Source organism: Plectropomus leopardus, chromosome 3, assembly GCF_008729295.1.
Source record: "Plectropomus leopardus isolate mb chromosome 3, YSFRI_Pleo_2.0, whole genome shotgun sequence".
Lineage (NCBI taxonomy): Eukaryota > Metazoa > Chordata > Actinopteri > Perciformes > Serranidae > Plectropomus > Plectropomus leopardus.
The window spans coordinates 24386059-24410795 of NC_056465.1; the positions used below are offsets into that span (position 1 = coordinate 24386059).

Sequence of the window (24737 nt, forward strand, 5' to 3'; positions counted from 1 at the left end):
CCTTTATTGGAATATGACCATTTATCCTTCATTAGAATATGATATTTTTAGGTGTCTTTTTGGAGATTACTCTTAATTTAATCCAATTTTGAACACAGGTGATGTAGACTGATGATACAGTTTAATGTATTTTGATATAAAGAATCTTTATATGATGTTTTAATCTATTGAGATATGTTTGATGTCTTATAATATGGCCTCGACATCACTGTTTTTCTTTCCCGATGTATTTCTTCTATGCATTTATTATGCAATTTATAGAATTGTTGATTGTCCATTGTTTTACCACCCTGAGTGGTTCATATGGTCAACCACACCTGCCACCTACCTATTGTTGTGCGTTATGTATAAATATAGGTGTGGTTTCATCTTTTCAAACATTTCGACCTGATGAAGATCAAAGTAGAATCGCAACATTGTCTTAATTAAACTTATGTGGCATGGAGTAAGTGTGCAGGTGTCACTTTTTTCCTCATATGAGCTGTTTTTTGATAGCCTTGCACCTACGTGATGTGCATATAACTACCCTCCCTCAACTTACATTCGTGCCACATTTTTTTTCTAAAAAATCAGGCATTTAGATTAGCTATGTTGTTTGAGCCCGTCAATGCTTGATCTCTTGATTCAGTGAATTTGCTGCTGAGATGTTCACCAGCTGTAACCCAACCTGGGTAGCCCAGATAAGGTGGTGGTTGCCCAGTCAACAGTGGACAGTTTGCTGAAATATTAATAAACTGTGAGTGTGTGTGTGCACGCCTGAGTGTGTGTTGACTTTTTCCTGGCCAGCCCACAGTTTGCTTTTCACGTGTGTGCGGAGTCTCTGCACTGTTCATTCATTCACTCTCCCTCCCACGCCTTTGGAACAGCAGGCATATTGTAGATAAAGTATTGTGAGGATGTCCTAGAGTGTACTTCTGTGAGATTACCAGTAATATTTTAGGCCTATCTGTAATTTTAGTATGTACTTGTTAGCTTCAGCTACTCATTTTTTTGCTCGGAAAGTCTAGGCCTTCCAGTTTACCTCCAGCTCAGTCAGCGTTGTTGGCTGAAAGGTTGTCTTTGTTGGACCTCTGACAAATATCTCAGTTATTTCAATGGGCTCTGTATTGGTCATTTAAGACGAGTGTGATGCAGAAGCACTGTGTGTGTGTCTGGTGATCTTGGTTTGAATCTCTCCCTGCCCGCCCTCCAGCCCTGCTAGTTTCTCCAGGAACAGCAGCAGCAGCAGCAGCAGAGCTCAGTCTCCCCCCTTCCCCTCTACCTCCTCCTGTCACTGTGCTGTCTCATGACTGCACACACATGACCAGCACGCACTCACACTCTACAGAGCTATGTGTTTGTTTTGCAAGGTTGCTTCTCCCAACAATGGTTGACTGATTGCTCTATCTAACCAAGCTTGCCCTCCTCTGTTGAATGAAAAGTGCCTTCCACTCTCTCTCTATTTTTGGAAATCTACTGTATTACAACAGGGGTTATAAGAACAGCTATTTATTCATTCATTTATTCAGGCGTGAGGCTTCTGCAAGCGGTCATTTGTTAAAATGCTTTAGAGGATGGGCGAGCTGTTGAGTCACCTGTTACCTGAGGACTTGCATAAAATAACCTGTGTTTAGCAGCCATGTAATTGAAATTATAGAAATGAGTCTTTTGCTCGTGTTTATTGTTTTTTGCTCTGTAAGCGCATTACTATAACTGTTAGCAGTGTTTTCTCAGATCTGAGCTCTTGTGTAGTGTGCTTTAAATGGTTACTTTGTCAATTTTCTACCAGCTTTGTATCAAAACAGTGTAAGTAGTATGTGTAGATGACCTGTGGTAGACTTTCCTCCATCTAACCTGTGCCTAGATATTCCTCCACATACCCTGGGGAAACTTTCGTTTGCTCTTGGGACTGTTGCTCAAAATACAGGCTGTACTATCAAATTTTCGTATTGCCAGCTGTCATCACAAATACAGCTGATCGAAATACTTACCAGCCTCTCTCTCTGTCTCTCAAACTCAGACCAAAATTATAACACACGATAAACCTAGGCAGTGCTGATCAGATGTAAACCAAGATTATGTTACTGCACTGCCTTTTTCTTGCTTAAAATGTGTTTAAAAAACATATTTTAATGCCCTGTTGTGCTGTAATGGTGAGAGTTAATGAACATTGACATTAACACCTGTGAGTCATGATTGTTCCAACTTCATAAAGTCAAGGATAAAGTGTACGACTTGTCTGACGAGATTTGACTTGAAACCTGCAAAACAATTACTCATCTCCACCTCTGCTGGCTGGTGACTTGGATAGCAGCAACACACAGACCAGGGTTTTTTCAGCTTTTTCCTGGTGCTTGGTAGCAGCCTCCCAATCCGGATATCACTCCACCTAATCTGATCTGGTGTCTGTTGTTTGTCCTCTCCTTTGTCTGCCCTCAGGCCAAGTACATCTCCACATGCATCGATGAGATCAAACAGGAGCTCAAGCAGGACAACATCGCTGTCAAAGCCAATGCTGTGTGCAAGCTCACCTACGTAAGATCTCTCAACACCCTCCTCAGAATCACTGGCTCTCTCTATCTTTCCGCTCTCTTCGGTACATACGCACTGATTCACATAATAATAGATGCCACACATTATTGCTGGGCTCTCAGTGTAAGCCCACCTGTGCTTCTTTGGACTGATACACAGAGTGTGTGATAAGAGGTATAACTCACTAAAACAATGCCAGAGTCTCTTAATTCTTATAGATAGCACCGTCAGAGCAATCAATTCCATATTTAACACCCAAGATGAACAAAGAAGAATATACACCAAACAGAACAGGTAAGATTAGATTAATAAGCAATTTACACAGAGTCCCTGTGGATCCTTAGCGTTACGGCGTTAAAGATAAGGCGTTAATTAGTATTAAAATACCTTAAGTCAATCTTTCAGAATCTTAAAAAAATGCAGTCTGTGAATCCTTTTTTTCTTACGTTGCATTGTTACATTTCAAAATAATTGGCAACATATATTTATTTATTCTTTTTTTTAATAGTTAACCAAATACTTGCATTAACTTTTGGCAGATCAGGGTAGTGGAACCAACAAAAAACATGTTTTAAATTACTATAAACATTTGGGCAAAATTTGTTTGTTTTGTAATTTCAGTTATTGTAAAATTAGTCTTAAATTTCATTCAGAATGGCATTAAAAAAGTCTTGGATGTATTATGCCTTAAGCTTTGGGAACCCTGTTTATAAGTATGTGGTTTGTGATATGACTCTAAAGCAGGTGAGAAATAAATGAAATTTGGTGCTCTCTAATATGCTCAAACAGTTTCATACACTGCAAGGCTGACATGTTGCATTTACATGCACGCAATGGAAAATTCGGTCTGGTTGTGATAACTGTAAAAAGGAGCTGCACACTGACTTTGCTCTTTGTATATTATCTTTTCTATTCAATCAGCATCATGCTGGTCAGAGCCCATTGTTTCAGCTCAAGGCTTCATCAGTAGCTAACAGAAGTGAACAGTGAGATACCACTTAAAACATTATCATAAAACTGGTACTAGACTGCATGTACAAATGTTTTTTTTGTAGTTGAAACTTAGTCTCAACGCAGCCTAATAGCTGGCAGCCAACACTTATTAAGAACGGTGCACAATTTCTGTTTAAATGAAAGCACTCTTTCTATTTATAGCAAAGGCCCACATTTTAGTCTTAGATATCTTGTTGCAATTGGCATCTGCGCCCACTTTTGAGAGCTTTCAGCTCAAATCATTTAGCCTCTCTGCACAACACAGAGACAGCTTAGAGCTCCTCTGCTCCTTTCAGTCACCCACATCACTCTCCCTTTTCTTTTCCGTGATACAGCTTCAGATGCTGGGCTATGATGTCAGCTGGGCCGCTTTCAACATCGTTGAAGTCATGAGCTCCTCCAAGTTCACGTACAAGGTACGACTGGAATATTATCACTCGCCCTGGAAATACAGCTCCTGGTCACTTTTTGTGGATTCAACTTATGACTGTTGTGTACGCCCAAGTGTAGGTTTTAGATACGCGAGTCTCAGAAACTGTCCTTTGTTGTTGAGTTTAAGTTAATTTCTCCACATAGATACTCAGCCAAAAATAGCACAAGGAATAGTCACATTGTGTACTGTGCAGGTAAATCTCCATGGAACTGCCGCAGCTTGATGAGTGTTTGTAATAATAGCATCGTACTGAAATATACAGTGTGAAAGCACAGTTGAAATGCAGCACAGAATGTTTTCTCTCTTCCTACAGAGGATTGGCTACCTTGCGGCCTCGCAGTGCTTTCACGAGAGCACCGATGTCATCATGCTGACAACCAATCAGATCCGAAAGGTCAGTGTTATTCTCCTCTGCACGCTCTGTGGACATCTCACTGTCAATTATTTCTTAGACAACCTTTTCTGTTTTGTAGACTATCTTTCTATATTTTTTTTCTTCTTTTTCTCTCTCAGGATCTCAGCAGCCCCAACCAGTATGACACAGGTGTTGCCCTCACTGGTCTCTCTTGTTTTGTGACCCCTGACCTGGCTCGAGACCTGGCCAATGACATCATGACACTGGTGAGTCATGGAGAGTATGTCAAGAGGTTTACCAACCAGGCCTTGTGCTCTTTAGGTTTTTTTTTTCTGGCTCCCGAACCTTTTTTTCCAGTTTGATCACAATCATCTGTACTTTCTCTACTTTTTCCCCCACCCTAGATGTCCCACACTAAACCTTACATCAGAAAGAAAGCGGTGCTGATCATGTACAAGGTGTTTCTAAAGTACCCAGAGTCCCTGCGACCTGCTTTCCCCAGGCTCAAGGAGAAACTGGAGGACCCAGACCCAGGTATCAGGAAGGATGCTGCACTCAGCCGTTACGTAGGAAGCTTGTGCTTTGTCACCTGAACCCTATGAAATATTCAGCAAGTAAGAATATGAGATTAAGGGAGGCTCATTTGTGATACTGCCAAGGCTGTCTGGGAATATTCAACAACTCGCAGGACTATTTCTGCTGCACGGACAAAAACATCTCACAGGACGTTTATTCCCTTAAATGGCTTTTGACCAGAACTGTGTCTGTGGTGTCACATTTTCTCATTTCACATCTGTGAGACAATATTTACTAGGCTGAAATTCTTTGAGTGGTTTGTTGTTAACATTACTTTCAACTGTTGTCAAAAGGACATTAAAAAAAACCCTCCTTCTCTGCTTTTTCTTAAAATGTTCACCACTTATGAAGGCATAAAAAATGGTTATGCATCTTAATGAAAAGAATGCATCTTATGAAAATATTTTGTCAATTTTGTCCGTACAGCGGAGATTCGACAGATTTAAACTTTTTTCCTTTGCCTGGGTTTTATTGCTATATTCTCATAATTGTATTTTAGGCACACTTATTACCCTAACCTTAAATAAACACATACATTGCAGCTTTTTAAGTTTTATTTCAGTTGAATAAATTATGTGTTTGAACTTCTATTCTAATTACTTTTTATTTTTTGGTCATCTTTAGGTGTCCAGTCTGCCGCAGTAAATGTTATCTGTGAGCTGGCTCGGAGAAATCCCAAGAACTACCTGTCTTTGGCCCCCCTCTTCTTCAAACTCATGACCTCCTCTACTAATAACTGGGTTCTCATTAAGATCATCAAGCTGGTGAGTCAACAGGATACAGGTAACTCATAAGAGTTTCTGGATTTGGTGTGGAAATATTACATTTGGTCTTATATTGCTGCCATGCTTTTATTCCTATGTATGAACAGCAACTTGCTACATACTGTGTGCCACAAAGCAACCGTTTTATATGACTCTTGCAGTATTGCACCAATCATACAGGGATACATCTATCATAAAAGAGGAACTGATACTTCTACCCACACCAGCATTCTCCTCAGTTGACCAAAATACATTGAGGTCACATGATAGGTTGCGTTGCATAGCAAATTGGGTTTTTTTTTTGGTTTTTTTTAACAGAGTCACTGCTCACCTTTTTAAAGTAAAACAAGTTCACATCTCTTACAGTTGTTACCGGTTCATTACCAGTAATTCATGGCGCCTTTTTACAATATGAGGCCTTTATTTATCCATCTGTGTTTCTGAAAAGAGAGTTAAGTTAAAGGGCTGGTCCACTTTTCTTTTTTTTTTTTTTTTTTTTTTAATATCATTCTGCTGCTTCCCACTAGTGTTCCTTGTGTATTCAAATACGACTATTCAAATTTTGGTCACACCATTTATATAGAGTTGGCAAAATACTATTTTCCCAAGCCCATAGGTTGCTGCATGATGACATTGCAACATAAAAAATTATGTATTATTGACTTTGAAAATCCGCTATATTCCTTATAAGTGCAACACAGGCTAAGCAATATACTGCTGTGGACGCCACGTTAGTTTGGATCCGAAAGTCACACAGTAATAAAAACAACCTAACCAACCAAGGCAACGGTAGAGTTGCAACTCCCACACTCTGAGAGGTAAAATTGCCTTTTTTATCAAAGGAGCCTGGTTTCTTTGAAGAGAGCAATGCCTGTTACTGTAGGTAATAAATTGACAATGTGTAAGTACGTCGTACAACCCCACTTCAAAGATCCGAATAAGGCCCTTCAGTGGTTATTGATATTATCAGCATCCTAACCTACGGTTTGTCACTGCCCAGGGCTAAGTGGGCATTTCCATTGAAAAAACCCAGATAAGAACATTAATAGTCGAAAGTGTAAATTCTAATGTGAATTTTCTGTGCGTCATGGCAATCTGTATGCTGTTTTACAGTTTGGTGCGCTCACGCCTCTGGAGCCACGGTTGGGGAAGAAGCTGATCGAACCTCTGACAAACTTAATCCACAGGTGAGATGAAACCCCTCAATGAAAAAAACCTCAGATCTTTAAAGCTGTTGGATCTTATGAGCATATCAATAATAATCCGCACTACTTCTCTCTGTTTCTTTTCCTCTCCTCGTCCCTCACAGTACCTCTGCCATGTCTCTGCTGTATGAATGTGTCAACACTGTGATTGCAGGTCAGTACTGCGTTTCAATGTGTGCATTATAGTGACACAATTCAGTTCAATATGTGTTTCAATCTATTTCAGTTCCTTTTTGTAGAAGTTACAATCACAGCTTGAAGTCTTTTTTTCTTCTCACAAAATGTTAAGTCAACATTCGGATCTAAATTCTTTTTTGTCCCACATTGCAGTGTTGATTTCTTTGTCCTCTGGGATGCCGAACCACAGTGCTAGTATCCAGGTAAGCCTCTGAGGTCCACTCCTCCATCTGCACTTTCATTTGGTTAAATATTGTTCATAACCCTTTCCACCCCAGTTGAACCACAATGCATGCTTCTTTCAGTTCATAAGTCTCTCAAACATATTTAAAATAAAGACACAGTAGCTATAAAACAGGCCAGTAGGACTCATGAAGCTGTTTCTTTTTTTGCTTTCAGTTGTTGTGAGTCTCAGTAACGCATGAAAAAAATCATTTTAACCTCAAATATAAGCCCCTTTTCTCCCACTTTTGTTTGTCTCATTTATTTTTTTTTGTTGAAGTGTGTCCACATAACAAGACTAAAACTGGTGTGGAAAGGTTTACAGTGATGTTAATGGCTCCTTTTCTCTTGCTCTCTCTCTCTCTTTCTCTTTTTCAGCTCTGTGTGCAGAAACTGCGCATCCTGATAGAAGACTCGGACCAGAACTGTGAGCCCTCTGTCAATGCCTGCAGTGTGTCATTTTCTCATTGTCTGCGTGTTTCTGACTATGTGGAACAGTCAGCCCTCTTAGACAACAACAACGTAGACCCCCTGACTCTGGATAACTCGAACATTATTATAGTCCCTTACTCAATTAGGGGCCCTACTTAGAATATCATTTCACTGAAGTCACTGCCAGTTTCACACACAAATCCAGTGTTTGACCCATAAAATGAACAACTCTCTGTGGAGTTTTTCCTGGTTTGTTGCTTCAATTTGAAAGGGTTAAAAGTTGCCAGTTTGCTATACTCAAACATCAGGCGTGGCTCTATAAATACAATCTCTTGCACGCTTCACGTTGGAGCTGAGAATATGTTATCCAGCCATTCGAGTTATCTGGACACCCATACTTAGTTTTGTGTGTGGAGTAGACTTAGAACTTTGTTGTGGTTTTAGGTTTTTCTTTATCCTTTCACAGTACCTGTTGTTAGGAGGATAAAGTAACAGCTGTAAGGCTGTAAAATAAATACTCCACCTGCAAAATGACCATTTGTATATGTACTACTCACTGTGTATTACCTTGACTTTGTGAAGAAAACTGTTTTTTCCTGTATTCTTTCATGGTGAACGAAGAATCCAAATAAGTGAATATTCTTTACAAATTGAAATAAACTGGGATAACGTTTGACAACAGCCAAACTATATCAAAACATTCAGTTTACACACCAAGTCCTTCAGTAAAATTTTCAGTAAAAGTTTCATTTATTCAGTCTTACGCTCAGTATTCCCCCAACACATGCATTTTTGGTAAAATATTACAGTTTAAAACATGTCGGTACAAATCGTCTAATGCACAGACAAGTGGTGTGCCTGTGCATGTGTGTGTTTAAACTCTGCTCAAGCGGAGCTCATACACACACACGTGTGTTCAGGCACACTCAGGGCTCCCGACGTTTTTTTGTATCCTCACGTCTCAGCAAAAAAGCATGTGTGTGAGTTTGTCAACCAATATTTTCATATAGTTTATCAGTTGTTAAACGTGGTTCCCATTTACTTCAATTCTTTAAAAATCTTAATTTTAAAGATTCTTTGTTTACTGTGAGGCATGCAAGAAAAACGATTTTTTCTTCACAAATTCTACATAACATAGTGAGTAATTGCTGTAAAAGTGGTCATTTTGTGGGTGAAGTATTCTTAATGAAAGAGGCCATATTGGAAGGCCAACATTGTTGAAAAACATTTTATGCAAGCTAAGTTTAATTGTCTAAATGGAAAATCAGGTGACAAACCCACAATATCATTCTTAATGCATTAGATGCATTGCAGTCCGAAAAGGTGAGGATGTGTAAGTGCTGAATTCACTGTTTGAGATGTTTGATGCAAACACCAGCTGCAGTAGAGTAGTGGTGATATGTAGCTGTGCCAGGAGCATTTTTAATGAACAGACAGAAACCTGGAAATGGATGGACTGAAGGCAGCAGTTTACTAAACGATCTTCGAAATGTTTTCTTTGTCCATCTCACATTTCATCACTCAAATGTGCCTTTCTCGCTGAGAGAAAGTTGCACTTTACTGAACTGCTGCTGTCACTTTTCCATCTCAGAGGTACTTTGAGTGTCTCCTACAGCTGCACTGAGGCCACGTCCCTGGTCATTTCTGCAATGTATTCACTGCAGTGACCAGCCTCACCTCACCCCCAAGGTCAATACCAACCACACACACTTATTGATCCGAGAACCTGAGAGGCATTTGTCTCTGCCAAATTTGTTGATCAAAAAAAGAAAGCGGTGACTCAGCAGATTTTTGAATCTTTTTAAAAAAAAAATCAATTTGGTGAGCAGGAAGAACGACAAGGATAAATCAAAACTACTGTGTCCAGTATGTGTGTGTTGTACCGTGTGTTTATGTTTGTGTGTCTTTTCCATTGTTCTGTATGTTTTGTGTTCCTTTCCTTTTTTATTAATTTGTGTCATTTCCATTTGCGTTCTATAGATTGTGCGATGGAAGATAAAGCAACAGTCATTTTTTCATATTATTTTCACAAATAAATATTTTCCGAATGCAGCAAGCTAGATCTCAAAGAATCACAAGCTATAGGGTAATACAGTAGGTAGTTAGTAGTATTAAATATAGTATAAATTGTCATTTTTGAACAAGTAATCCAGTTTTCAAAGAGTTTTCTAGAAATCATGAATCTCCAAAAAAAAGTAGTTTTTCCACAAACAGGTTTTGTATTTGTTGTGTAATTGCAGTCGCAATCATGTAAGAATAATCCAATTTATAAATGATAGAACTTGAGTTGGAAAATATTATAAGAACGTACTTTGATGTTAATGTGGAGAATAATGTCAGCTGATAAAAGTAAATATTCTTTTACTTGCTTGGGTGCAGAAAGCTAAGGGTCCACATATGTTTGTTTTAAAAAATGCGCTAAGGCCATGTTTGCTTTTGTAGTGAAGTACCTGGGCCTGCTGGCCATGTCAAAGATCCTGAAGACCCACCCCAAGTCTGTGCAGTCTCATAAGGACCTCATACTCCAGTGTCTGGATGACAAGGACGAGTCCATCCGCCTGAGAGCTCTGGACCTGCTCTATGGCATGGTATGAATAAATCAATTTTTTCAGTTAATTCAGTTATTTTTTTGTGATTAAATGTTTATTAAGAACTTGAAGGAATCATTACAATAGCCAAAATGGGATGTAGTCAACAGAGCTCATTTTGGTGTAAAATTTGCTTGTATGTTAGCTTACCTTCCGCCTGCAAATCTAAATTTATGAAACAGGTGTTACCAATTACACTAGATATTTTGCATGAAAATATATGGACAGATGACTCTCATTTTATTTAGCGCACTTTTGATTTTTAATGTTAGATCTTCATGTCTTTCAAACAAAACGGAACAGTAACAATTGGTGTGACTGTGGCAACGCGTGCTTTTAATAATCTTGCTAAAGTTCTTTTTCTTTTGGGCTTGGCAGCAGCTCTCTTTCTTTGTCATCTCCCTCTTCTCTCACGGGATGTGCTCTCTACCTGAGGATGATTGCTTCTTCCTCTGTCATCCTCATGTTTGTGTGGTAGTCACCCTGATAGCGTGGGCATTAATGTTTATTTGTGCATAAGTTCCTGGCTTCTAGCAGAGCTCTGTGCTGCCACTCTGTCGCTGTACGGAGCAGATACTTTCAGTTTATAGTTGTCCAACTCAGCTTTGATAACATGCTTAGTATTTTACAAAGTAGAGGGTTTTTTTTGCAATGAATGTGGGCACTGAAAAGCGAAAGTAAACTAAATCGGTTTTATTTATATTTTAAAAAACAAATAACAAATGCAAAACGACTGGGGGGTTATGTGCAAGTAATATCATTGGTGAATGTCTAAATACTGTGTACAGACAAGGTAACACCGACTACAGTGGCAAGCCTAACCAGTGGTTGTGTGCTATTAAGTGATGTCATATCATGTAAAAATTGTGTGATGTATTCACTGTTCAAAATATTTGGTTGCGTTCTCTTACTTTTAAAGCTTTTTTGAGGATGTTCTGTCTCTCCCTGCATCAGTTGAATACATAATGTTTTAAACGTTTGCATACATATGTGTAAATGTGATCGCTTCTCTTTTAGGTATCCAAAAAGAACTTGATGGAGATTGTTAAGAAGCTGATGCTGCATGTGGACAAAGCAGAAGGAACCACCTACAGGGATGAACTCCTCACCAAGATCATCGACATCTGCAGTCAGAGCAACTACCAATACATCACCAACTTCGAATGGTCAGTCACACCACACCAGCATTGTCTTATATTTTGCTCCTTATTCTGTTAACTCTTGTTTGATGTTACTTCACTTGACTCTATGGCATGATTTTGCACCTCCCAATATCTGCTTGACAGGTACATCAGTATCCTGGTGGAGCTGACCCGGTTAGAGGGCACACGGCACGGCCACCTCATTGCCTCTCAGATGCTGGACGTGGCTATCCGGGTCAAAGCCATCCGGGTCTTTGCTGTTGCCCAGATGGCCACTCTGCTGGACAACGCCCACCTTTTGACAGGCAACGTGCAGCGAAAGGGCATCTGTGAAGTGTTATATGCAGCAGCCTGGATCTGCGGAGAATTCTCAGAGTACGTTGATTCATCTCATTGGGATGCACACCGGTATAAGCGGATATTAGTGTTAGTTTAACGAGAACTGTGACTAAATTTTTTTTGTCAACAGCCTTTTTTGACTGACCATGATTACCCTGCATGAAAATTTCACGACTGTATTATGACGATAATAAGGTGTCCCATTACCCAGCTGCCTGTGACAATGAATCCACAGAGAGATTACTGACAGCTTAGTTCAGATACTGTTCCTCTCACCTCTGTGTTTCCGTCCTCTTTTATCATCCAAATACAAGCAAGCCCAGCCATACCTGAGTGACAGCTCTTTGCACACACTGCAGTGCTGAAATGTACCTCTAAATTAGACTCATTGACATTTGCGTTATTTTTTTTTACTTGTCAAAAGTAACAAACAACTTCAATTTCAAATTGCATGTAAGTGATAGGATTCCCATTTGTAGTTACATGTTTGGAAACTTCTGATGTTTAGGTTATTTTGGTTGATAGAGGCATTTTCAAACCTTTTTGCTGTTTTGTTTGAAACCTTTTTTTTTTTTCATGAAATAATCATGAAATATTTCATCAGTGCTATGCTGCAAATTGCATCAGTATTGAGATTCAGCGCAGTTTTCATTGAGGCTCTTCTCTAAATTAAAGATGTTTCTAACAGCTCATTTCCCTTGCATTTAATGGAAGTTTAAATTTTTACTTGTTAACTGGTCTAAACGAAAGAAAATGGTTAGAAACACCCATAATTGAGCGTAATTTATTCAAAAGGTTAAACAATGCACTGAAAAATATTGTGCATATCTCAAGAGCCATTTGAAATGAATTCACATACAATACAATGTATTATAATCAAATTGTATTTTAAATGTTGCTGAAATTTTAGGCAAACACACACACACGCACGCACGCACGCACGCACACACACGCACGCATCCAGGATTCTCTGGAGCTCCTTTTTGCCAAACAAATGACAAGCCTAAGCACCTATCTCATTTAGCTCAGCAGTGTAGCAGTGTTTAATGAAATACCTGACTAATCACGCACATCCCTGCTCTAAATCCACCTCCTCTCCTTAGACACCTGGAGAACCCGATGCAGACACTAGAGGCCATGCTGCGGCCTAAGGTGGCCACCCTACCGGGCCACATCCAGGCAGTGTATGTGCAGAATGCAGCCAAGCTGTTTGCCACCGTGCTGAAGAGCCAGGAGGGGAACACAGACAGCACAGCAGCGCAGGAAACCAGTCAGCTGATGATTGACAGGCTGCCGCTGTTCGTCCAGAGCGCCAACCTGGAGGTGCAGGAGAGGGTAAGAGTCAGAGCTGGATTTCTTTTGCCCAAACCATAACAGAAATTCTTACTTTTTACCCTTCAAACTTTGGCATCATATACGTCATAAAGTAACACACCGTTTACAAATCAGATAAATGACTCTGCTAATCTTCTCTGTGTGTCTCACCTTCTGTCCTGTCCTCAGGCGTCTTGCATCCTGCAGCTGGTCAAGTACATCCAGAAACTGCAACAGAAGGAGGTCGAAGTCGCAGAGGAAGTCATCGCTCTGTTCGCTGGAGAACTCAACCCTGTAGCCCCCAAGGCACAGAAGAAAGTGCCTGTTCCCGAAGGGTGAGTTGGCTCAGCATATCATGAACAGACTCAGATCAAAGCCTGTAATGCTTTTTCATATCTTCTGCCATAAATATATATATAATGGTACAGTGTCGGATTTATACTAAATGTGCCTAAAACTTCAAATAAAGAGATAATCTTAAATGTAGACGTAATCCCTGTGAGCAAAACCTTAACGCTTTAGACCGTTCTGAAAACTCTGTGTCCAAGTGTTTTTCCTGCCTTGGCTACAAGCTGACGTCATCTGCTCCAGGTACATTACTACAAGTAAAAAAAACAAGATAAGGAAGTGTCAGATTAGTGCAGATAGTTCATGAGCAATGATTATGACCTAAATGCGATTGCGTTGATTTTTTTATTTCCTATTCTAGAAGTATAAATGTATGAGATTATTTTACCTGAAGAGGGAGTGCCTTGGTATTTTTCTGTGGTTGTCTGTAGTAATTTGAGACTTCCTGGATCATTTATTTGTATTTTTACCTGTCTCACCACCTGCCTCTTGGCTGCCGATACAAATTTCTCCCAGATTCCAGATCATTTACCTACTAGAACATGTCCAGTTGTGTTTAGAGGCTTTAATTGGTAATTTTTTTCGTGGTAGAATTTGCCACTATACTCTGTCAAAGTCATTCCCCCAGCTGCAAAGGCGTGTCATAGACGCCAAAAGCGCAGATTTAAAAAACCCAGAAACACTGACTAATCAAAGCAGACAGGGCTTTTTGGGGAAAGGGGTTTAAAGAGACAGGAGCTAAAGTGAGCGTCCCAGACAAAGGGTGAATACAGGTGTTCCAGCACAGACAGTGTGAAGAAAATAAGTGTTTTTTGAAAATTAAAGCATGTAAACATGTTCTAGTACAAACACAAAATAAAAGTATAAACCTGAAAATAGTCATAATAGGTCCTCTTTAAAACCATAGTATTACATAGTTTGACATGACTGCATCTCTAATCTTGTTTAGTGAAATCCATAATAATAATAGTTATAAACTTTATTTGTAAAGCACCTTTCATACAAGAAATGCAGCCCAACGTGCTTTACAAGAAAGAAATTAAATGCACCAAGTGCTTCACATCAGAAACACATTAAAGACAAAAAGACATAAAAAACCTGCATGTAAAAATAAAATAAAATCAGAACAGAATAAATAGAATGCATCTTCAAATGGGTAAAATCCAGTTGATAATACTAGTAAAACTAAGATAAAATAAGGATGAAAATTTAGTGCACAGAGTGCATAACATAAAATGGAAAATAAAATATAACCCACTGACATTATTAATAAAATAAGCATAAAAAAAGCATAAAAGTAGAGTATATAAAATCAAAGAAAAAAATGTTTATACTGTTGTGGTCAACCACCGAGATAAGCGGAAACTTGCATGTCTCTGTGAGACCAGTGAAGTGTAACTGAGTCTGTTTGTGCAGTCTTGACTTGGATGCCTGGATCAACGAGCCTCCGTCTGAGAGCGAGTCTGAGGATGAGCAGCCCAAGGCTATTTTTGCCAAGGAGGAGCCCAAACACTCCCGCCCCCGTCACACAGAGGTGGACGAGAAGGAGCTGGCAAGGGTGAGCTGGTCGATGAACCATTGTTGAAATGAACAAGCAAAATTCTTCCGTGAATAGTATAGATTCACATTCATGTATGTACATATTTATCTATATTTCCCCCTTGTAACTGGAAATAGTCAAAACATTCATATATAATGCAAGAATTGGATATGAAGGTGTTTTTCAGGTGTTTTTCCACATCTTCAAAACAATATTGACTTTGTCTAAGTTTTACTGTGAATCTGCCTTCCCATGAGGTTCCCCTCTCATGCTAAACTGAGGTAGGCTGTGCCTTCATTGATTAATTCATGTGACTATTTTTTTTCTGTCTCCCAGAGGAGAGAAGCCAGAAAGCAGGAGCAAGCCAACAACCCATTCTACATCAAGGCCTCGCCATCCTCTCAAAAGGTGTGCTTTCCTACTCATCACGAGAGTCTGTTTTCTAGACTGGCTTTATGTGTCTCTGTTGCATCTGCTCTGTAATAACTGCAGCATATTATATACCACAGAACTTCAATTAATAGCCCAGGCTGTGATTTGCTTAAATGATTGAACTCAACAGGCTAATATTTTGGACAGGCTGCTGTATGGGATGGGCTTTTATTTCCTTTCACACAAAACTGTTGTTCAGCAAAAAGGGGAAATACAATCAAATTATTTATTTAACCTTTTGAGACCTGGGCAAATTGGTTTTGTTTATTTATGTTTTTCATTAACATGGGAAGAATGTAATGAGCAACAGAAGAAGAAATGACCCAGAAGAAAACTACCTGAACCAAACAACCTAAACAAAAACCCAAATAACAAACAAACAAAGTAAAACAAAAAAATACAAAGTGAGAAATACCTGGAAAAAAAGATCTTAAGAATTATAATCATTCTGTAAAATAATTTTAAATATGAAATTATGAATATAGTTGACTGGACAATTTTCCCTAGCTTTTATAAAGATGGTCTTCTACATCTACTAATCACTTTTTTTGCGTCTCTCTTATTTACTATGCTGATAAAACTACCTGCCATGCTAACCATGCGTGTAGCATGTTCATATTGACAAAAGTTTAAACATATATACATATTGTATGTGTTATCTAAGCAGCTAACTAACTTTACCTCCAGTGCGTAGCCAACAACCTTGTTTGTGTCGCCACACCCGGCCAGTAAAAGGGAGCGGGCGTTAAATTGAGACTAGGCTTATAACTAAAGTTTTACGGTACATGTAGTGTGTCTTGTGTTTGAAATATATAAACTAACAAGTGTGTTTTAAACGAATGTTTCCCCTGCGCAGGTGTACCAGGAGGCCCCTGGAGTGGAGCACATCCCAGTCGTGCAAATTGACCTCAGTGTGCCTCTCAAAGTCCCAGGTAACACACACTGTTTTAAAATCCATAACAAAACACTCATTTCACAATTGCAACTTTCAAAATGATACAAATAAAAATGGCTGACTTTTCTGCCATCGTCTCCAACATCATGCTGCAATATCATGAAGATACTGTCATGGTTCAGGCATTTTTTAAAAAATGCAAATAAACTCGCTTCTCTTCTGTATTTACCTTCTCTACTGGATTTTCTATTAATAATTGTCTGATTATTAAAATCTGAGGCATAATAAATGTTTCTTTTGTCCCAAAGGTCTGCCTATGTCTGACCAGTATGTGAAACTGGAGGAGGAACGTCGGCAGAAAGAGAGAGCAGAGAAGAAGAAGAAGGAAAAGAAGAAGAGGAAAGAAAAGCGCAGCGGACGAGGGAAGAAACACGATTCAGGCCCAGAGAGCGAGGAGGACATCACGCCTGCACACATGGTCGACATTGTTACCGAGGAGATGCCAGAGGTACGCTCCAGAAACATCATAATCATAAAGTATTTAGAACTGACAGGCACCCTGACTCATAGTAATAAAACACATTGATTGCATTGGTATTTTGCCTTATACATGAGACTAAAATTTACTAGGGCATGGGCAACTCATCAACGTCATTGATGTTATAGATTACAGAAATACATTGATTTGCAAAAATGTGTGTCATAATACAGTAAGCTGCACCTGGTCAAAGCATTGTTTGCTCCGGAGATCGAGCTGGAAAAAAAGGCTGCCCGGAGCACTTTATCAAGACAGGCATGATAATCTGGGAATATCAACACGTGGAACGTGTCTCTGTTTGTAGTGCTAGCTTAAGTGACGCGGTGGATCACTTTACATTATTATTCGGCCATTTTATTTTTTCCGTTTACTAGCAGCCACGCACAAGAGAGAAAACAGCCCAAACCAACACTACAGATTGTCGTCACAGTCTGTGACTGCTGTTACACTCTGGAAATGCTTTCTGTTGTTTTCCTCGTCCCAAACAGATACAAAAATACATTTGCAGGCAGGGTGCAAAATTAAACTCTCTGTCACTGGCTAAATGGCTAGTTGATGTCCAAATTTTACCAGCAAAACAAATTACCAGTGTAATTTTGACTGTTAAGTGAAGCAAATCATAAGCCCCTTGCATATTTGGCCAATGGATGGTGTTAATTTTGTACCCTGTGTGCCGGTGATTATCTTAAATGCATATTGCTCCAATGATGAAATAAATCCAAGTTAAGTTTTAAGTCAAGAACTAATGAAAAGATAACTGTATTACAGTGCTTAAATTAATGTACGTGTCACCTGGTATGTTGTCATCATACTTGTGCAGACCTATTACACATCACTTTGACCTTATTATTACCCAAAGCACAGTTATTCATAACTCTGAGTGTGGACACATATCAGAATTAAATACTATAATCACTCCTTTTTTTGGTTCTCTGACTCTGAAAGTCAATATCTCAGCAGATCACACAGTCTGTGTGTTGTGGATGTAGATTCATTTCGAGAGTTATAATTCTGTTTCATTGATTTCAGAATGCCTTACCCAGTGATGATGATGACAAAGATCCCAATGACCCTCATAAAGCCCTGGACATCGACCTTGACAAGTGAGTCTACGCTATGTACATGTGCTCTACACATGATCTGACCCTCGTCTGAATGTTACTCTTGACATAAGCACACACTGTCTGAGTTGCTGAAACCCATCATTTACATATCTGACTGAGCCTCAACCAATCGTTAAAACTGTGATTCTCAGTCCAAATTTAGAGCTCGATCTTGTATGACTTTTTCTAAATTTGGATGTTTTCTCAGCCTGATTATTTCCTGACCGTCCCGGCCTTAGAGTCACAGCTGATGTGACTTGGCCCTTTCCCTCCTCTCACTTCTTCTCATGGCGGTCTGCTTTCTGCTTCCTCTTTTCTATGCCTCCACACACCCATCACTGCCTCTTTGTGTGGGCAGCTTGGTGGAGATGGCTGGGCGAAGGTGAGTAGCACCCCAGCTAAAGGACTGCGGCTCTGACTGTTCATGGATTGCCTCTCTGTCTCTTTCTCTCTCTCCAAGTAGCTGTCTTGCTCCCCTCTCTAACATAGCTGTCCTTTCTTTCCTCATTCGGAGTGCGCAGTATTTGCTCCCTCATTTAGCTCTTCTTTCCCAGTATTTCCAATATCTACTGATTGCAGCCTTTAACCTAGTGTATACTCCATATCCATTTTCTCTTTACCCTGCTTCTTTTTTTCTAAATCTTTTATAAGCTTGACAATATCAGCAGCATATTACCCTATTTCTAAAGAAACTGTTGTACAGTTGTTTTGTCTTCCAAAGAGAATATATCTTTGATTACTGTCACATTGTTTCATAGAAAAAAAATAACTTAAAACTGGCTGCTGCTGATGTTCTCAGGACATAATCCTTCCCTACCTGTCCTCCTGGAATAAGCTCCTAAAAGCATTTTGGCACTTGTTTTTCCATTAGCATCAATATGCTTTTAGGAAACTCATCCCAGGAGTTAGGTACTATAGTTCTTTTGCTCACATTTCCCGGATCTTCCTAGAGCTCGGCCTCCAAATTCTAACCAGCTGTTTTTTAAGTGGATTCTCCTTGCCTGCCCTTGGTGGAAATAACAAGCACATGTGCCCTTAGACAAATGCTGTGATTTATGGTAGATCATTTACAGATACTTTTATGTAATGAGGTCAAACTCATGTTTAAGACTAAGAAATGAAGATGAGTAGAGATTCTTAAGAATGTATTGGAAACATCTGTAGGAAACATCTGTCTGCAGAACATACATTTCTGTCATGGCTTCTTCTTTCAATGAATATTTCCCTCAGTAAAATAAAAATAACAAAACAAGACAGTTTTTAAGAAGTTAAAGCCCAAATAATAAATGCATATTATGTTATGCATATTATAACTTAAGAAAAGCTTAACTGAAAATAAAAACAGTGTAAACATACACACACAAGCATTATGCCAAAAAGTGGTGTGTTTTTTATAGAGAATAACCAGCAGGGGGCTGCAGTGCATTTGGTTATTGCTTTAAAGGGTCAGGCTTGGGGAAAATAAGCTTGACGGCTCTTATCAGTTCAATATGGAGGAATTTATTGGTGTAGCTTTTAGCTGTCTGGGAAGTTCAAGTGCTTCTAGCTCTGCCAGAGGAATGGCTTCATGCAACGCTTTGAATGAGACCTGGCTGCTGCACAGTGCAGAAAATGTGCCTGAGTACGGTAGATTGCTGCACCCTTCAGTCCTTGTTCACCTTTTCCAACAGATAAATACTCATTACAAAACAAAAAGTATCTAAGTAAAAGAAAGTAAAGATGTTTTTTCGGATGATGGCAACAATTCCAGGTGGACCATGATCACCTCATAAGCCCTCATCTAAACAAAGTCAATGTGTGTATTTGTGCATCTTTGTTTGTCCAGGCCACTGGCTGACAGTGAGAAGCTGCCCGTCCGGTCACACCGCGCAGCGGAGGCTCTCAAAAGCCCAGCTGAAGATGGAGACGCAGAGAGTGCCGCTTCACAGGAGCCCAAGAAGAAGAGCAGCAAAGAAAAGAGAGAGAAGAAGAAGGATAAAGACCGGGATAGGAAGGTGAGGGTAAAATGTTTTGGAAACCACACTCGCCGTATTCTGTCTAAAAACTGCTTGTTAAAACCAGTAAATCAGATTTATGGAGCGGTTTGAGCGAGGGGGAAAAACAACAAGGAGCTGTCAACCATTATGACGAGATGAGTCAGAGGTTGTTGTTTTCAACTGACACAGAGCTGAATTGGTTCTCCTGTTTTTGTAGAAGAGCAAAGAAGAGAAGAAGAAGAAGAAACACAAACATGAAGACAAGGGGGAGGATCTTCTCGGGGGTCAGGCAGACGAGCCTGTGGTCCAATCAGAAGAAGCTAGCGAGGTGGCTGCACCGCCCACCTCCACCAGTGCTGAGGTATGTTCTCACAAAAGGGCGGAGCGAGGATGTTTCCTACCTAGCAACAGAGATTATATGTCAAATCTGATCTGACCCAGACTTCTCATTAAATTAGATAATCTGATATATCATTTATGATTAAAAATGTATTATGATATATGTAGTCTACAATTTCTGCTTAAAGGGTACATGCATACAGATATCTGATCATTTTCATTGACTCAACACTACCATTGCTTCCTCCCAGCCTGTCTTTCAATCAGCTTTAGTGATCAAGTATCCGTTTCCTCATAGCCGACAGCGCAGTCTGTTGCCAAATACTTGATTTATTCATGAAATAGAACAGCGTAATCTCTGTATCCATTTCCATGAATAGTAGAAAGATACTGAACCTGTTTGGCCCTCACCCCTCTCACCTCCTCGCACTCCTCTCCCTCCCTGCCTCTTCTAGGTTTCGGATCTGGATTTCTGGCTCTCAAACGCTCCAGTGCCCTCTAACACCCAGGTTGAGTCGTCCCCCCTCTCCCCTTCTCAATATATCTCTCTTTCTTATCTATCTTTCATAACTCCATGTTTTATTGATCTACCTCATATGTTCTTTTTTTGGGCGGGGGGGTTGCCATATGTTCTCTCTCTGTTGCTTTACAGTTTATATTTTCTTCACCTCACCTCACCTTTTTGACACGACTTCCTCTCTTTCACAGGTCACATAACACTTTCCTCTCTCATTCTCCAGCCTTCCTATTTTTTTTCCAGCATGTGTGTATGTATGCCTGTGTTCACAGTATGTGCGAATGTTTCTCACAATACCCATGGTTCCCTTCCTCAGCTTTTGTTTTGTTCGCTGGGTGTCGTGTTGGTCTTAAGTAGATGTCGTTATTGTTGTGTTGGTGGTGGTGACAAGTGAGCGGAGGTTGTCTGAGGCTCCCTGGAATGTGGCCTGGAGTCAGTTTCTTGTGTTCCTGTCGCCACCGCATTGCCACATGTGTCCTCTGACTGCTTCCTCCATGATCACATGTGGGGCCGTGCTCGTCCTTGTTTCTGTTTGACCTTTTGAATGTCAAAGTTGTACACAGAGAGACAGAAAATATAATTTACAAAGATTCCAAAAAGATTCCTGGAAGTAGGGCAGAGTTAAAGTTACCATGTGGAATTTTGGGTTACTAGTAGTGCGGTGGAGCTTTGTTGTTGTGAGTTAGTCCCTATTTTGTTTTAATGCACATGCATGCGCACAGGCAGTGTATTTACCAGTCCTGCAGTTGGTTGCGGTAATGCACAGATAAATGTAGCAACCCTTTTCACTTTTAAACTTTGTTTTTTAATGAAAAGCATTTGAAAAATTACTTGACTGCTTGAGATCAAGGATTTGTTTCCTTCTGATAGAGTCAGACTTGCTATTTCCCCCATTTTCAGTCTTTATGTTAAGCCAAGACTTAAAGCTCCACCTCCATATTAAATGGACAGATAAGAGCATGGCATCAATCTTCTTGTTTAACTTTCAGCAATACAGGGAATAACTGTGTTCCTCAAAATATCACACTTCTTCTGAAACACAGCTTGCATTTTAACTTTGCTTTTAGGAATTCTGTTTTTAATCACGTGAGCTGTGAACCCCTACAGTAAAAGCACCTTTGACCTAGAAAACTACATTTAAAAGACATGCCTTGACATGTCCATGTGGAAGACATGTTTTTGTATTGGCTGTCACGCTAGCATCACAGATTTGAACCATAAGGAGCTTCCTATAGAATACATGCAGGCTCTCACTAGTATCCTGTAAATCAAATCAGTTAGCAGCAGCTCGTGTTACTGGTTAATGCAGTCGATCCAACAGCCCAAAACAAAGCCACTGCACATTTACAAATATCCACAGACACAACAAACTTGTTGGTTTCGCAGGCAGGCAATTTTGTGGTTTAACTTTTTGACTGGTTAGCAGTGCTGCATGTAATGCACTTGGTTTTAGCAAATCAGGTTTATGTTTCCGGTATCAAAGAGCTCGTAGGTCGCAGCCGATCGTGAATGACTTTAATGAATGAGTAAACTCACTAACTTCACTTACCTCTATCAACACAGAAGTGGCAATCACTACTGTATGTGTCACATGCTACGGTTGCTCACTGCTAATACCTTCATGTGTTTTTTTTTTCTGGTGGTGTGTGTCTGCACAGGAAGTAGCAACAGTAGCAGCAGCAGAAGCAGAAGCAGCCCCCGTGCCTGAGGCGGCCTCTGGCACAGCGCCAGACTCCGAGCCCGATGAGCCCAAAGACACCGAGATGGAGGAGACGGTGAGTCACCACCGATGAAGCGATAATTGTGAAGTAGAAAGTTTGGCCACGGAGATTCGAGTTCACAGTGACCTGACGGGATGCAGCACATTAGCAGCTCTTATTCTCACACGTTTGTGTAAATGATGTACCAGGGACCTGCTAGTTCTTACAGAGTCTCTGGAGGAATATCTCCACCAGGAGCCATGATTCTTTACAAATTCAGTTTTCAACCTCGAGAATATCTAATAAATTGTCTGCCCCTTCCTTGTTGGATTTCAATTATTAGAAGTCCTCCAAACACAAGAAGAAGAAGCAGAAAAAGGAGAAGGAAGAGAAAGAGAAGAAAAAGAAGAAGAAGCATCATCACCATCATCACCACAGTGAAGGAGGTGAAGAGGAGTCAGTGCAAAATGGCACTGTGGAGGAGGAAGAGCCTCTGCCGGTCAGTGTTTTTTAATCAGCATTTCACAGCCTAACCTCAACCAGAAGTGTGAATGAAATCATTCAGCACACTGAGAATAGCAGGTTTTATGCTGCTTCTATTTACCTCAGAAGTCAGAAGCCAAAGGTGGGAATAACGTCACACCTGAGATGATTTCAGTAGAACATGCCGGAAAAACAAGATGTTGCTAGCAATTCTAGTTCAGCCCAGGTTAGACGTGGTTAGCAATACCAGTCGATAAGAATGCATTACACTGTATTTTTGCACCCATAATCACCATGACAGCATGACAACAGATCAAAGTTTGACACGACTGTGTGTATGACTGTTTTAGCGAGACACAAAAATGACAGAAGGGGCAATAAACTGTATATTACTAGAACTTTTACTACTGTTGATGTGCGTACAGCCACATTGGATTATGAGATCAGGGTTGGTGAGGTCAGAAATTCTGACTATCCAAAAAAAATCTTATTTTATGTAGAGAGAAAAAAAAGTCACAAGTCAATGACTTCAAAGCTACAAATAATTTGATGGTGCACTTGGGCAGTAAAATGTACTATCATTCATGACCAAATGGCCCAGATAAGTATGCCTTTATGGGTTTTTTTGGTTTGTTTTGTTTTTTTACTGTTGTGTCATATTTGGTGTCAGAAATGAGGGCAGCAAATAGGCTAGTAAACAGTAGAAAGCAGCATGGAGGCCAGTGAAAATGTTTCTGGGGTTTCGTCTTAATTATATCTCTGACTTATTCAGTCTCTCTTTTAAACCCGGTGCAGATTCATTTTAAAGGCGTTTGTGTGTTGTTTGGATGGAAACGCCTGGTATTGTGTAAGGGCGTGTCATCGCATTGCGCTGGAAAATGAGTGAAAAATACGGTGTAGTTTTTCCGTCACTGTGATCAAAACCATCACAGCTGGAGCCAATATACACTATATAGTAATTTGTCGTTGAAAAAATGCCGATTGTAACAGACAACTTTTTGAGTTGGAAACCTGACTTTAGGTGGCGTTACTGTCGAAATTGCTGTGTGGAAACTCAGAAAGTCTGACTTCCCAGAAAAATGGAACGGACTCTTGTTTTATGCATTTAGAGAAAAAAAAACAAGTAAAAAGTCAGTGGCTTCAAAGCTACAAATAATGTGATGGTGCATTTAGCTTGTAAAATTTATCATCATTCTGATCTTTGCCTCTTAGCTCCACTGGGTAGACCCCCTGACCACTACACACACACACACACACACACACACACACACACACACACACACACTCTGCCTTGCTTGTTATGCATCGACCAGGTCGAACCAGCTCCTGTTGCCTAGTTAGCATACAGAGTGACAGAGAATGCCTGCCCTGACCTGAGCTCTTCTCTCCTTTCAGCCCATGTCCAATTACTGCCTGCTGGCTGAGAACTCCTACATCAAGATGGTGAGTGATGGCAGGATTGTGCTGAAGAAGTGACTTTTACCAACGCTCAAAAAATTATTTATTTGCTCATTAATCCTTACTTGTTTTGTCCAATATTTTGCCTCATTTTGGCCATAATTTAATTCACTAATTTAATTTATTATAACTAAAGCCATATCCAGAATCCTCCGACAGAGCATCACATGAATGGGTCGAACATCATCAGATTGTGTTGTTTATCTACCTGATTTAATCATGTTTACATTCTTTTACTCACTTAATATGGCAGAGGGAGGATGAAAAGACACGGGCTTGCTTGCCAGATTACAGAACACACTTCTGTCTGCTCAGTGAAAAGGAAAAAATGTGTTTGATCATCGGACCACATGTGAT

At 39.9% G+C, this 24737-nt stretch overlaps 1 protein-coding gene across 5 annotated transcripts in view; it reads left to right on the forward strand.

Annotated features, from left to right (window-relative positions):
- Nucleotides 1–24737, forward strand: part of ap3d1 (adaptor related protein complex 3 subunit delta 1) — a 32492-nt gene that overhangs the window by 2415 nt on the left and 5340 nt on the right. For 2 of the 5 annotated variants that reach the window (XM_042481231.1, XM_042481238.1), the window contains exons 2-28: nucleotides 2419–2514; nucleotides 3840–3920; nucleotides 4251–4331; nucleotides 4451–4558; nucleotides 4697–4826; nucleotides 5493–5632; nucleotides 6746–6819; nucleotides 6942–6991; nucleotides 7168–7217; nucleotides 7615–7663; nucleotides 10111–10256; nucleotides 11274–11422; nucleotides 11543–11773; nucleotides 12841–13072; nucleotides 13241–13386; nucleotides 14816–14957; nucleotides 15276–15347; nucleotides 16228–16303; nucleotides 16575–16774; nucleotides 17834–17907; nucleotides 18266–18289; nucleotides 19733–19901; nucleotides 20101–20244; nucleotides 20678–20731; nucleotides 22398–22514; nucleotides 22783–22938; nucleotides 24318–24365. In XM_042481231.1, the coding sequence (XP_042337165.1) occupies nucleotides 2419–2514; nucleotides 3840–3920; nucleotides 4251–4331; nucleotides 4451–4558; nucleotides 4697–4826; nucleotides 5493–5632; nucleotides 6746–6819; nucleotides 6942–6991; nucleotides 7168–7217; nucleotides 7615–7663; nucleotides 10111–10256; nucleotides 11274–11422; nucleotides 11543–11773; nucleotides 12841–13072; nucleotides 13241–13386; nucleotides 14816–14957; nucleotides 15276–15347; nucleotides 16228–16303; nucleotides 16575–16774; nucleotides 17834–17907; nucleotides 18266–18289; nucleotides 19733–19901; nucleotides 20101–20244; nucleotides 20678–20731; nucleotides 22398–22514; nucleotides 22783–22938; nucleotides 24318–24365 (3039 nt within the window). The remainder of the gene's footprint in view (nucleotides 1–2418; nucleotides 2515–3839; nucleotides 3921–4250; nucleotides 4332–4450; nucleotides 4559–4696; nucleotides 4827–5492; nucleotides 5633–6745; nucleotides 6820–6941; nucleotides 6992–7167; nucleotides 7218–7614; nucleotides 7664–10110; nucleotides 10257–11273; nucleotides 11423–11542; nucleotides 11774–12840; nucleotides 13073–13240; nucleotides 13387–14815; nucleotides 14958–15275; nucleotides 15348–16227; nucleotides 16304–16574; nucleotides 16775–17833; nucleotides 17908–18265; nucleotides 18290–19732; nucleotides 19902–20100; nucleotides 20245–20677; nucleotides 20732–22397; nucleotides 22515–22782; nucleotides 22939–24317; nucleotides 24366–24737) is intronic. The other 3 variants (XM_042481245.1, XM_042481257.1, XM_042481251.1) reach the window with 2 other exon arrangements.